Genomic DNA, 13,036 nt, shown 5'->3' with positions numbered 1-13,036 from the left:
AAGACCAGGCTACCCAATTTGCCCCTGCAACGACCAACCGACTTCCCGTTCCATTTTACAACCAATTTGTATCGACTTGGCGGCAATACTTCAAAATTCTACGCAAAATCTTTTGACAGTTTAGTGGACAAACTGAAATGGGTGTTCAAGGTCTCTGGGATCTCCTGGCCCCCGTGGGTCGCCGCGTCTCCGTCGAAACCCTCGCGGGAAAAAAACTAGCAATCGGTAACCTCAGTTCTTTTAACCCTAACCCTAATTATATATACAACACTCACTGATCATATTTATACTGATTACTGTGTGGAAATTTTTTATTTATCAGATGCGAGTATATGGATTATACAATTTATGAAAGCAATGCGAGATGAAAAGGGGGAGATGGTGCGGAATGCTCATATTTTGGGATTTTTCCGTCGAATTTGCAAGTTACTCTACCTTCGGACCAAGCCAGTATTTGTATTTGACGGTGGCACACCTGCCCTCAAGCGTAGAACGGTGATCGCGCGTCGCCGCCAGCGGGAAAATGCTCAGGCCAAGATTAGAAAAACTGCTGAAAAATTGCTCCTTAATCATGTTAGTCTATCAATTATTTAGAGTTGTGTGTTGCGGACCTAGAATATATTATATATTACTGTAACATTCTTAAAATTGGTTAAGTTTTTAGATAAGACACCACACACTTCTTTATGGTATAGGTGTTATAGTTACCAGCACACTGTTTTTCAAGGGATTGGGAGCATGTTACAAACCTAACTAAATAAAGATTTCTTCTTTCTTATATGTTTGATCATGAGATGGTTATTGAACAATAAGTTTGTTGTCTATTCTTGGTGACGTTAGTGCTTTTCATCAATGCTGTCGTGGATAACCATGCAAGCAGATGAGAGAACGTGTTTGGTTTACGTGCCAGGCTGTTGATAAAATCACTATTTCCTCGATTTACCTTTTTTTCTTTAAATTGGACATCTTTTATCTAACTTAGAGTGCATTCAACTTATCATCATCGTCATAGTGTGGTAAGAATTTGACAATACGCATGATGCTGAATTATTTCATCATCTCTACTTGCAGCTTAAGGCAATGAGGCTGAAAGAGCTGGCTGGGGATTTGGAGAACCAGAGGAAGCAGAATGATGCAAAGGGTAAAAAGGTTAGCTCAGAAGCAACTGGAACTGTGAAGAACGTGGCCGAAGGAAATGGCTTGGCTGCAGAGAACTATGATAAGGAAGCACTGGATGAGATGTAAGTTATAGTAGTCAGTTGTATGATCTTCTTTGTTTTTTGGATATGTTATACATTTGTAGGATGTTGCCGTTTTCTACTTGAATGTGGACATAAAAGATTCTGACACTCAGTTTGACAAGTTAATTAAGGTTGGCAGCTTCTATTCAAGCAGAGGAAGACTGGAATTTTGCTGATGATGCATCAACATCTTGTGCTGGGAATCCTGCTGAAAATGATAACACCGATGAAGACGAAGAGATGATACTGGTTAGCATCAACTGCTTGTTGATTTTATTTTCATTTTCACATGTCAAATTCAGATTGTGCATGATGCTAGTGACCAATTCATTTGAGTAGTAAAATGATTGTGACGTTCTTGGTCCCAGTGCACCTTTTAGTTGTGTGCAATAAAGGTAACATGTATCAGATCTGTTGATGATTCTGCTGCTGGGAATCTGAATAATATTTGCATTAAGAGTATGCTTTTCCTTATGGCTTAAGGAATAATTAAACTTCTTTTGTATGCATGTATCTGCTTTTCTTGAAGTGCATTAATGAGTAAAGAAATCTTTGTCTAGTTTGGTCCTTCCATTGTTTGGAAGGAAATTCTAATTGTTATTTGCTGTTCTATTAGATGCAAGTATGTGGACTTTTTCTATCACAATTTCAATCCGTGGACTTAATTACCTCCATCTAATTGTGATGCTTGTGAATTGTGATATCTCTTGACTAGTATGAATAGATTTTTGTCTCTTACTAACCATGCCGCCAAACTCTTTATGCAATGTGCAGCCAGCAATGCAAGGAAAAGTTGATCCTTCTGTTTTAGCTGCTTTACCTCCATCGATGCAGCTTGATCTTCTTGGTCAGGTAAAGGTGTTTCTTTTACATATGGAAGCAGTATCCAGTTAATGCTCCCTCAAAAGGAGACAAAGAAACTCTGGATGTAGAAGTTTCTCTCTTTGTTTGATCAATAACTTGTTTGCCAGATGAGGGAGAGATTGATGGCAGAGAACAGACAAAAGTATCAGAAGGTCAAGAAGGTACACCATTAAGCCTGCTTGCACATCAGAACACAATGATTTGTCTTTCTGCAATTGCTTTTTGGGTTTTCAGGGCTCTGTATCTTCTTAAATATGTATATCTCTTTTGTAGCTTAAAGTACGTTATTTATAGTTTGTGCACTGCTTTCATGTTTGCAACACAATATCTTAATCTTCAATGCTGGTCCTTCTTTGTGAGTTAGATTAGACGGATCTTCATGGTGATGTCTTTTAAATGATGTATCTATCATTAAAAAGTGTATTTGTCAGGTTGATGGTTTAGTTAGTACATCTTCAAACACTTTCTTGAGTCGTTTTTAGAACTGCTTACAACTTTCCCTGTGTTATATTATTCAATTATGTTACTTGTGTTTGCAAGGTTAAGAATTCAATACGTGTCCCTGCGCGTACATTTTCTATTTTTTTCAGTCTAATTCTGTAGATGCATCTCTCAGGTTCCTGAAAAGTTCTCAGAACTGCAAATACAAGCTTATCTGAAAACTGTTGCTTTCCGACGCGAGATAGATGAAGTGCAGAAATCTGCTGCTGGAAGGGGAATAGGTGGTGTGCGGACTAAAAGGATTGCTTCTGAAGCAAATAGGGAATTTATTTTCTCCTCATCGTTTACTGGGGACAAAGAGTAAGTAACAATCATTTGGTTTTTTCTTGTGATTCTTTTTCCTCTCTTGCTTAAATCATTATCTCCTACTAAAAAAAATTGCATGTTGGTATTTATTAGTGTCCTTGCGTCTGCTGGGGAAGATCACACCAGAAAGAAGCCAAGTGAAGTACAAACAGAAAATAGTTTGCCAAATTCTGCAACTGCAAGTGATGCTGCAACAAAGAAATCTAGTGTGCTAGAATCAATCGTGACTGAACCTGGAAGTGCATTTAATGATGACGTGGAGACGTATCTGGATGAGAGGGGTCATCTTCGAGTCAGCAGACTGAGAGCCATGGGTGTTCGTATGACTCGAGATTTACAGAGAAATTTAGATATGATTAAAGAGATTGAGGAAGAGAGTCTGTCCAGAAACAAAGATTTTAGTGATGTGCCTACTGTCAGTGACACTGCTGTACATTCCCCTGGAAATGTATCTGATACAATTCCGCAGCTGAACTCATCCAATCCAGATAATGATGGGAAGGTTTGTTCAAACAACAAAAGTGAAGAGTCTGAGTTGAAAAGCGGGACTTCAATTCAGATATCTTTTGAAGATAATTTTGCACATGATTGTGCCAATGATGATGATGATATATTTGCACATTTAGTGGCAGGTGATCCAGCGATGGAATTTTCTATTGATCATTCCCTCTCAAAAAAGCAGTCTCTGGATTCTGCTTCGGATGTTGAGTGGGAGGAAGGAGTGATTGAAGAGAAATATGACTTGCTAAGCAATAACTCTCAAGGGGAAAGCCAGGCTACACTGGAGAAAGATGGCATAGATGATGAGGTTGAAGTAGAATGGGAAGAAGAATGTGTAGATATTTGCAAGGAGCCTTCCTTATTTCCATTTGATTCAAGAATTGCTTCTAAAGGTGCTTTGGAAGAAGAAGCGAATTATCAGGAAGCAGTAAGGAGGAGTCTTGAGGATTTGAGAGATCATAGGTGCATAGATAAATCTCATGAGAATGAGATGTCTGAAGAAGCTGTTCAAATGGTTACTCAGGGTATAATTATTGGATCTGATGGTCAAGATAACAATTGTCCAAAGTCGTATGAAATTCTTCAACAGAAAGAATTACCATCTGAAATTCAGACTGCGCACTTGCATGATACTGTACATGAGACGGATATTGCGGAGGGTAATAACTGTTTGGGAAACCAGTTAGGGGAACAATTTCAAGCTAATTCTGGTTATAGAAATATGCAGATTGAAGAAGCAACCGATCAAGCTGACAGAAATTTGCATTGTGATATACGTATGGGGCCGACTGCTCCTCTTGATGGGTCAGAGGTTAGCATGATTAGGAAGAAGATAGCTGATACCACTGTTGAAGTTTCGAGTAACACAAAAAGTGCGCCAGATGTTACTTCTATAGAACAAGCAAGATTTAACGAATTGCCCAATGCAAGAACCTCTGATGCTCAACAATATGAATCTGGAGCTGCCTCACATCATTATACACATGAGTCCACAGAACTCGCCAAAGCTTTCACGGAGGGTTTCATAAGTGATACAAATAGTGCACAAAAACTAGATGATGAAGGTACTTGTGATGACCCATTATTGGAAGGGAAGGATCTCTTTGGCAATTTGGATTCTGCAGGTAGCAAAGAAGATCAAAAGGTTATGATGACTAGTTTGGAGGAGGAGATGCATGTGTTGGATAAAGAGCGTGAAAAACTAGGAGATGAGCAGAGAAAGCTTGAGCGTAATGCAGAGTCTGTAAGCTCTGAAATGTTTGCAGAGTGCCAGGTAGGTTTTAGATGATATTTATTTTTTCTGATGCAACTTTAGGCCTAATTTATTTCCAAATATCAAATTTTAGTAGTTGGAAGTTGTTCGCGCACTAGGGAGTAGGGATCCTTGTCGAGGTGTTTCTTGGCGTTTTATCTGGTTTCTCTCAATTTGCTGGTGTGCGTGTGATTACAAGTTGATTCTCAGTGACCCCAGTTTAATTTTGTTATTGCCATGCCGTACAGCATGTTCTGTCTCGACGCTATTGACACCCTATAACTTTGGGAAAAATTCTTTGTGTGGGTGTTTATTCCTTAAAAACTCTTATAGTATAATTTACATGCACCCTCATCAACAAATAATTGCTGGGGGCACTGGTTGAGTGGGTTGCCTAAAAATTCCATGTGTTCTTCGTGACCCAGGTTTGAATCTTTACTGCAGCAATTTGCTTATTTGACTTCATACATTCATTTCCCATTTTTCCATGTGTAATAACTGTAGCGACTTTTTTATTTTGTGAGTACTTCTTACATTCATTTCCCATTTCTCGTTTAAAGTCCATCCCTCAAAATCTCAAAACCCAATTCCTCACAATTAAAAACATAAACCTTTGCCCAGTTAACCTAGCCCCTAAGATACATTTTCTTCTACTGGAAAACTCTCAAGAAATTGAATTGGCACTTCCATATACCGGTTCATAGCAACAACAATAACAACCCAGTAGAATCCCACTAGTGGGGTCTTAGGAGGGTAGAGTGTACGCAGACCTTACCCTTACTCCGGAGGGATAGAGAGGCTGTTTCCGGGAAACCCTCGGCTCAGAGACAATAGATCCGTAACAACAACAGTAACCAGAAAAATAGTATCAGCATCGTAAAAGACGGCAAATAAATGGAAAGGCCAAAAAACAAAGTGTGAAACACAACAAAAACCGCTAGCAGTCCTAGACAAAACACTATTAGACTAGCCAGCACAACGAGGAGAAACCCTCGACAAAAGTTTAATTTAAAGTTGGTTCCTTTGATTCCAATCACACTCCACTAATCTTTCGTAGCAAATGATTGACACGAACATGACCGGATCTAGCGCTTCGGCAATAACGAATCCATTACTTTTAGCATAGCAGTAATATATATTTGAAACTCACTAACATTTGAACAAATATTAAATTTGAAACCATAATTTTAAAAATACAATGAGTTCAATGCTAAAATCTCGGTAGCTAGTATTGGCATTAGTGGTGCCCCCGACGCCTTGAAATCCTGGGTCCGCCTATGCTTTTAGCTGTAATTTTTCTAGACTAAGATCATGCTTTGTATTGGAGTATCTCATCTTATTTAAATCACATAATCAATTGGTGTATCCTGGTTAGTTTATTAACTTGACATCCCAATATGCGTGATTGTTTTTTTCTTAGTGACCTTGTGAACTTTACAAAATTAGAAACCTGCATGCTTAGGGGCTTAGGCTTATGTGATAGATGTATCTTTGTACAAACTCTTTTAACCCTTTTGCCCCTTCTATTTCCTATTCCACTTACTAATCCGAAGTCATCTTCGTTCTTTATGTCTTTATTCCTTTTTTTTAAATAACCGTGGTGTCCGGGCTAGCTTGCGCGCACTTCGACTAATTCCACGAGATACCTGTTACCTCCCACACACAACAGGTACCAGGTAGCTCTATCCACTAAAGCGTGGACAGATAAGAAGAATTCACTTAGTGTTTTTTGTCTCCACTGGGATTTGAACATGAGACTTCATGGTTCTCAAACCACTTCATTAACCACTGGGTCACACCCTTGGGTGCATGTCCTTGATTCCTTTTCTCTGATGTTTCATGATGTTTCATGGTGATACAGTATAACTGTTAGTTCTATTCATCTCATTTGCATCTTGCTCTATGTCAGGAGTTGCTTCAAATGTTTGGCTTGCCATATATAATAGCTCCAATGGAAGCTGAAGCTCAGTGTGCTTACATGGAACTTACAAATCTTGTTGATGGTGTGGTTACTGATGACTCTGATGCGTTCTTGTTTGGTGCTCGAAATGTGTACAAGAACATATTTGATGATCGCAAATATGTGGAGACATACTTTATGAAGGTTCATCAATTCACCGTGTCCTGGATACTCTTCTTTTCGTTAAGTTTGTCTTTCTGCAAGCTAGGTTTCTACAACTACACCTTTTTAGGTTTTTCAAATTAATAATCAAAAACTTTGTTTACCTCCACTGCAATGGTTAAATGATGCTTGTAGTAAGAGCTATTGTTTTTCTTTTTGTGATCACTATCAACCCCCCCCCCCCCCCCCCCAAGCAAAAGAAAGAAAAAGAAAAAATAAAGAGGGAAAGGAAAAAAAAGGTTTTGAGGTTGGTGGTACACTGCGGGGTCAATGTCTCATTTCTGACAGAGTATTGTAGTTTCCTTTCATTTATAGTGCCTGTAGTTGATGACATATCTGCTGTTTATAGGATGTGGAGAATGAGCTTGGGTTGGATAGAGAAAAAATAATTCGTATGGCATTGTTCCTTGGGAGCGATTATACTGAAGGAGTGAGGTAAGCCTGCTTTTGTGGCTCTTTTACAGAGTGCCGTATCCTGCTAACAGGTGTATCTGCCTCTCTTTTTTACTACAGCAATTAGTCTTGTTTGCATATTCTCATCAGGGAACTATAGATACTACAGTTCTTATATGTGGAGCAACTTTGCTTTGTCTGAGATATGCAGAAGTCCTGATCCATTTTTTTTTCCATGGTGCAGTGGGATTGGTATTGTTAATGCCATTGAAGTTCTAAATGCATTTCCTGAGGAAGACGGTCTTCAGAAATTTCGGGAGTGGGTGGAATCGCCAGATCCGTCCATTCTTGGGGGGCTTGATGCACAGGCAAGTTCCAGCACTAGGAAGAGAGGGAGTGAAGTTGGTGATCCTGATATGAGTTGCTCAAGCAGCAATGTGGAAGGCAATTCCGCGTCTGATGAAAATGTCAAGTCTGAGGATAGAGTTCAAAAGTTGAAGCAGATTTTCATGAATAAACATGTAAAACATTGTGTCCTTTTGCTTCAAATCTGTTGTCTATTTGATTGGAAAAGCATGATCTTACTCTTTCTTTATATTGGCACTGTGTTCACAGAGAAATATTAGTAAAAACTGGCATATTCCTTCCTCGTTTCCGAGTGATGCTGTGATTTCAGCATATGCTTCTCCACGGGTTGACAAGTCAACAGAGCCTTTTGCATGGGGGAAGCCTGATGTTTCTGTGCTTCGCAAGTGAGTTGTATTTGATTTTTTCTTCTAATGGTCTAGTGAGGATTTGAAATTTATATATGACTCTAAATGAACATTTGTTTGTTGCAGAGTTTGTTGGGAGAAATTCGGTTGGAGCAGCCAGAAGGCAGATGAATTGCTAGTACCGGTTCTGAAAGAGTACAACAAACATGAGGTTGATCCTTTTTCATCTTCCCCTACCTGTCACCAAAATTTAAAAGCAAATGGATGTACACTAAGCACGTTAATTGGCATGTCTCTCTTGATATAAAGGAATGACTTCTATGATAATACAAACATGAGTTCACTTCTATTCTTTCTTATGTGCTCTGCACTTACTGTTTTTTCATTTTGTGTTAATTTGTCTGATTGGAAAAAGAGGAAGCTGATGCAGAACTTTTCTCTCAATGTTCCTTTGTTTACTTGATGTAGACACAACTTCGACTGGAAGCCTTCTACACTTTCAATGAGAGATTTGCAAAAATTCGTAGCAAGAGGATAAAAAAGGCTGTTAAACATATGACAGGAAACAAATCCATGAATTTAATGGATGCAAGTGTACAAGATGCTCCTGGCACCTTTAAAAAAAGAGAATTAAAATTTAATAATGTGGAGGAGGAAAAGATAGAGGATCCTTTGATGGGACTAGAGTCTGCTGGTGCTGATTATGAGGAGACTAAAACAAAAAGATCAGTTGGAAAGCAGTCAAGAAAAAGGAAAGGAGAGCATTTGCAGCCTGAACATTTGGAGCCACCAGAGGGATCAGGAAGCAAGCAAAACACCAATAAGAAATCTAGTGGTGGTATAGGAGGAGGAAGGAAAACAGCTCGATCTGCGGGGAAGGCAAGTAAGAAATCCTGTTCCAGATCCTTCAAAACAAGCTCTGAGGGGGGAAAAGATAATGATATAGAGCAACAATCACAAATTGAGAAGCTTGAAAAGCCAAAGCAAGCAAGAAGAGTAAGTCCTTTTTCTTGCAACACTAATTGTATTTTAACTCTTCATGACTGCACCTTTTAGCGAAATTGAAAAACATTAACACTGTCTTTCCAGAGCTCATTGAGATGCTATATATTGAGATAGTATAGGGAAGATACTCATTGCGCTGGTGCTAATGTCAAGTCACCTTTGCCTTGTTTACTGTTTCTCTAACCTCTACTGAATTCCTATGTTTCTGAGAATTCCAGAAAGAATTAGAGCTGAATTATTCCATCCTCTCATGTCAATAGTAGTTTCCAAGCTGCTTCTGCAAGTCCTAGCTTTATGTTTATGATATTCTGCTTCTGCAAATCCTATATTTATGGTGTTTATAAATTATAATGTTTTGTTACATGTGATGTATGAAAAATTACTCATGGTTCATATTGCATGTGAAAATTGTTGATGATAGTGGTTTGATTGCCTGTTGTCTTAAATTCTTGCTTCATTTTGCTATCTCGATAATTTGCAATTTCAAAAATCTCTTCAGGTGTCATTGCTAGTATATGCACGTATTTTGAAACAATATCCACATACTTCTAAACTAAATGACTCATTACTTTTCACTTTGTACATATTCATGGTTCAAGGGAAAATGTCAGTTTCTGTTGTGTTTTACTTGAGACCTCCAGTTCATGACTTTTAATATTCTCTCCGCTTCGTTCTAATTGAAATTTCAGTCAGAGCGTCATCGGAAAATAGTAAATTACAGTGAGGTAAGAGATGATGACTCTGATAAAGTTGACAAAGATGATGGAGATTCTACTACTGACAAGTTGGAAAGGAGAGAATCAGGAGCAGATGTGGGCATAGCTGAGCGTTGTCCTGATGATTCTAGCAACATGACTGAGAATGATGTAAGTAATGATTACTGTCCAGAAGGACTGTCAAACCCTGAAACAAGTGCTGATGTTGACACGGGTGGGGCAGAGATGGAATCCGCTGTTCAGCCAAGTTTTGGTGAAATGGACGATCCTGTTCCTGGGGATCTTTTGTCTAATGAGTACCTTAAAATGGGGGGTGGGTTTTGCTTAGAGGAAGATGATGGAGCTATGGAGCATGAGATAAATGCGTCTAGTCCTATCCTATCAGTTGAGTGTTCTGATATTAATAATTCCTCTCAGCTTTTGGGAGATGAGATTTGTGGTACTGCTTCAAACCAGTTTGTTTCTAGCCCCTCAGCGAAAACAAGTAAGAAGCAATGTGATGCAAGGATAGGTGCATCTGAAAACGAGCAAGATTTAGACAACGCGACTAATAGTACTTGTCACAAGGTATCATCGTACCAAGAAAATACGGAGGACAATGATTATGTTCTTGGTTCGGTGTTTCTTCGTGCAATGCCAAATTTGAGGAAGCGGAAGAAGAATAGCTGACGGTGTCCGTGCTGCTGTAGGGTAATCCTTGTATATGAAGTAGCTTAGCATGTTCCTATTAAACGTTTCGCATTAAATGCCTGTGACCCGTGGGACTTCCCACCTTGTATAATTTTTGTATAAACGAATTAATTATTAACTCCATCCTTCTTGCAACAATTAAGTTTGCGAGCTTGCCCCTGTGCGTACTGCTTAGTGATGAGCTAACATGGATTCATGAGTAACAAACAAAGTGTCCATATACATGCGTTTTGTGGTCTGCCGCTGAATAACTTGGGCTATTAGGACATTGGCCGATATTTTCTTCTGAATAGTTAGAACATCAATAACTTCTTCCGCTAACCCTGGGAGTAAGAAGAACTAAAGAATTGAGGGGGTTAGTTTTTCTCATAGGGTAACATATTAGTCAATTGCGTTGGTTATAGTTGACAGAACCGTGATGAGGACCTGTTCCAAGTGGTCACCCTACATGAAAAGCTATAAAAAACGAAGGCTTATGTTGGGACATGCATCGATCAACCAAACTCTACTTGGAAACAAAAAACTTGAAGAATTTTGTAGTTCTGTTTTCTTTTGCAGTTCTGAGATTTATTTGATGAAAGGTAGTTTCCTGTTGTAAAATGATAGTTCGAATCAACTAAGTACATGAATTCTAACCACTTGAATTCAAAATGATAGTTAGAATTCATGTACTTAGTTGATTCGAACTAGATGTAATTAAGGCAGGACAGTAGTTACTTTTTGGTGTAAGGTTTTCTATTGTATTTTGAGGAGGTTTGAGGGTGTTGTTGGTGGGACGAATGCTCCACTCCACCACTTGTCTGCGGAAAAATCAACTTAATCAATCCTAGAGTTTTATATAAACGAATGAATGCAAGATGTATTTTGTTTTTGTTTTTTACAGAAAGCTATCACTTACGTATCAGTAAGTGATTTGTATTCACTTTAGTATATATTTTTAAAGTTAAATTTTTTGATCTGGTGCAAAATACTTGGTGCGCGTAAGTAATTTTTCTCTGTTCTGGTGTAATGTGGTGGGTACAGTATTGAGGATAACCCTTACAATTAGGGGAGTTCATAAAAATCCGAAAAATCGAACCAAACCGAAAATCGAACTAAATTGATCAAAAAAACTGATATTTTTTAGGTTTGGTTTGGTTTTGGTTTTGAATTTTAAAAACCGATCAAAGTTGGTTTGATTTTGGTTTAAATAAATAAATAACAGAAAAAATCGAACCAAACCGACTATAGAAGTAGCTATTTAAATTATTATTTACACCTATATATATATGTATATTTTTATATAAAGTTTTTAAAATTTTATGGAACAATTAGTCGTTTGTATTTTTAGTCTAGTTCTTTGCTATTATAATAATCTAATTCTTTACTTTTACATTCTAGTTTGAATGGTAGTTTTCTTTTGCTAAATACAAGAATTTATTTTTTGTTAAAAATAATCAATTTTTAATTTAGTAATTAAATTATTCATCACTATTTTATTCAATTATCATTAATACATCTTGGTAAATGATAGATTTCTCAAAAAACAATTGATTTGGTAATGTTACGTTGAAAATGTAGTATGCGACATATATGTTTGGTAGTGTATGTCTCATATTTAAGGGAAAAAACCGATAAATAACGGAAAAAACCGAAAAACCGACAAAAACCGAATCGATTTTTTAATCGATTTAATTGGTTTGGTTTGGTTCAAATATTTGAAGAACCGACTTACTTGATTTGGTTTCTTTTTAGGGAAAAATCGATCTAAACCGAACCATGAACACACTTACTTACCAGGGACAAAATATTGTGCAGAATTATAATATTCATCGCACTTTGGATGGTGCAAAAACTCCTCAAGCATGAAAATTAGATACCGCAAACCAAATTATGGAAGCCATTCGACAATGTTTTGGATGCAGAAAAAAGATTATTACTTGCGAAATACAACTTAATCATCATATATGTAGTGGCGAAGCACGTGCAACTGATCAGGACCTGAGGTCAAAGGGGCTTGGTGATAAACTTATCAGCACTAGGTTGGTGGGTGTACTAATTAATTAAATCTATATATTAAATACATTCGATTTTAAATAATGTAGCATGAAAGATTCTAGCTTTCTAACATTATACATGCAAGGTGTAAGTTACATAAATGCAATTTTTCTTTTTAAAAAAAACTACACTGATTGTGTAACACTACGATTTTATTTTATTTTAGAAAACGAGTGCACATAAAACTCTATTGTAAGCTTAGACTGATTGTTCAATAAGTATTTTGCCTTGAGTAATTAAAGTATATTGGTATAGTAAAAAAATTTTCCCCCTGTTTCTCTAGTGCAAAACACTTTATAATAAATTATTAATATGCAATCTGGTAAAAATAGTAGTAATTGACTTGGTTCGTATATGCTTTGCTGATGATCTACTTGGGACTGATCAGGATTCCATTCAGGCAATGTTGAGATCTTTTAATCACTTCTCTGCTATATTAGTGGTGTTTTATACGTCAATACCACACAAGAGGGGCTGATTTGTGTGGTGTCCAATTTTTCGCATGCACATATTATAGAAGGATCTGGTTCTTCTATGTGTTCCAACTACTACTTTTGCGGAATAATAAGTACAAAAAATAAAGAACACAAAGATTTTTACGTGGAAAACACCTGGCTCAAAAGGTGAAAAAATCACGAACTACTTCCCAGTAGAATTTTCCCAAAACTCTTTACTAAATTAGTGAGCCAAAACAA

The 13,036-nt window shown here is 37.5% G+C and overlaps 1 protein-coding gene across 2 annotated transcripts; it reads left to right on the top strand.

Annotated features, from left to right (window-relative positions):
• On the top strand, positions 1-10,442 carry LOC104085958 (DNA repair protein UVH3). Of its 2 annotated transcripts, XM_009590082.4 has the most exons (15): positions 1-225; positions 323-573; positions 1,072-1,241; positions 1,373-1,490; positions 2,016-2,093; positions 2,213-2,266; positions 2,722-2,906; positions 3,006-4,686; positions 6,575-6,769; positions 7,137-7,222; positions 7,425-7,701; positions 7,796-7,932; positions 8,020-8,104; positions 8,362-8,889; positions 9,588-10,442. In XM_009590082.4, the coding sequence occupies exons 1-15, from the start codon at positions 138-140 to the stop codon at positions 10,281-10,283; spliced, it is 4,629 nt and encodes a 1,542-aa protein (XP_009588377.1). In that variant the 5' UTR covers positions 1-137; the 3' UTR covers positions 10,284-10,442. The 2 variants fall into 2 exon arrangements, with proteins under 2 accessions (XP_009588377.1, XP_009588378.1); XM_009590083.4 differs by lacking the exon at positions 1-225 and having other exon boundaries at positions 436-573; positions 1,381-1,490.
• Positions 10,443-13,036: the final 2,594 nt, after the last annotated feature.

Source organism: Nicotiana tomentosiformis, chromosome 2 (genome assembly GCF_000390325.3).
Source record: "Nicotiana tomentosiformis chromosome 2, ASM39032v3, whole genome shotgun sequence".
NCBI classification, from domain to species: Eukaryota; Viridiplantae; Streptophyta; class Magnoliopsida; order Solanales; family Solanaceae; genus Nicotiana; species Nicotiana tomentosiformis.
The sequence above is the reverse complement of the archived record's forward strand: the minus strand, read 5'-3'. Positions and strand labels throughout refer to the sequence as shown.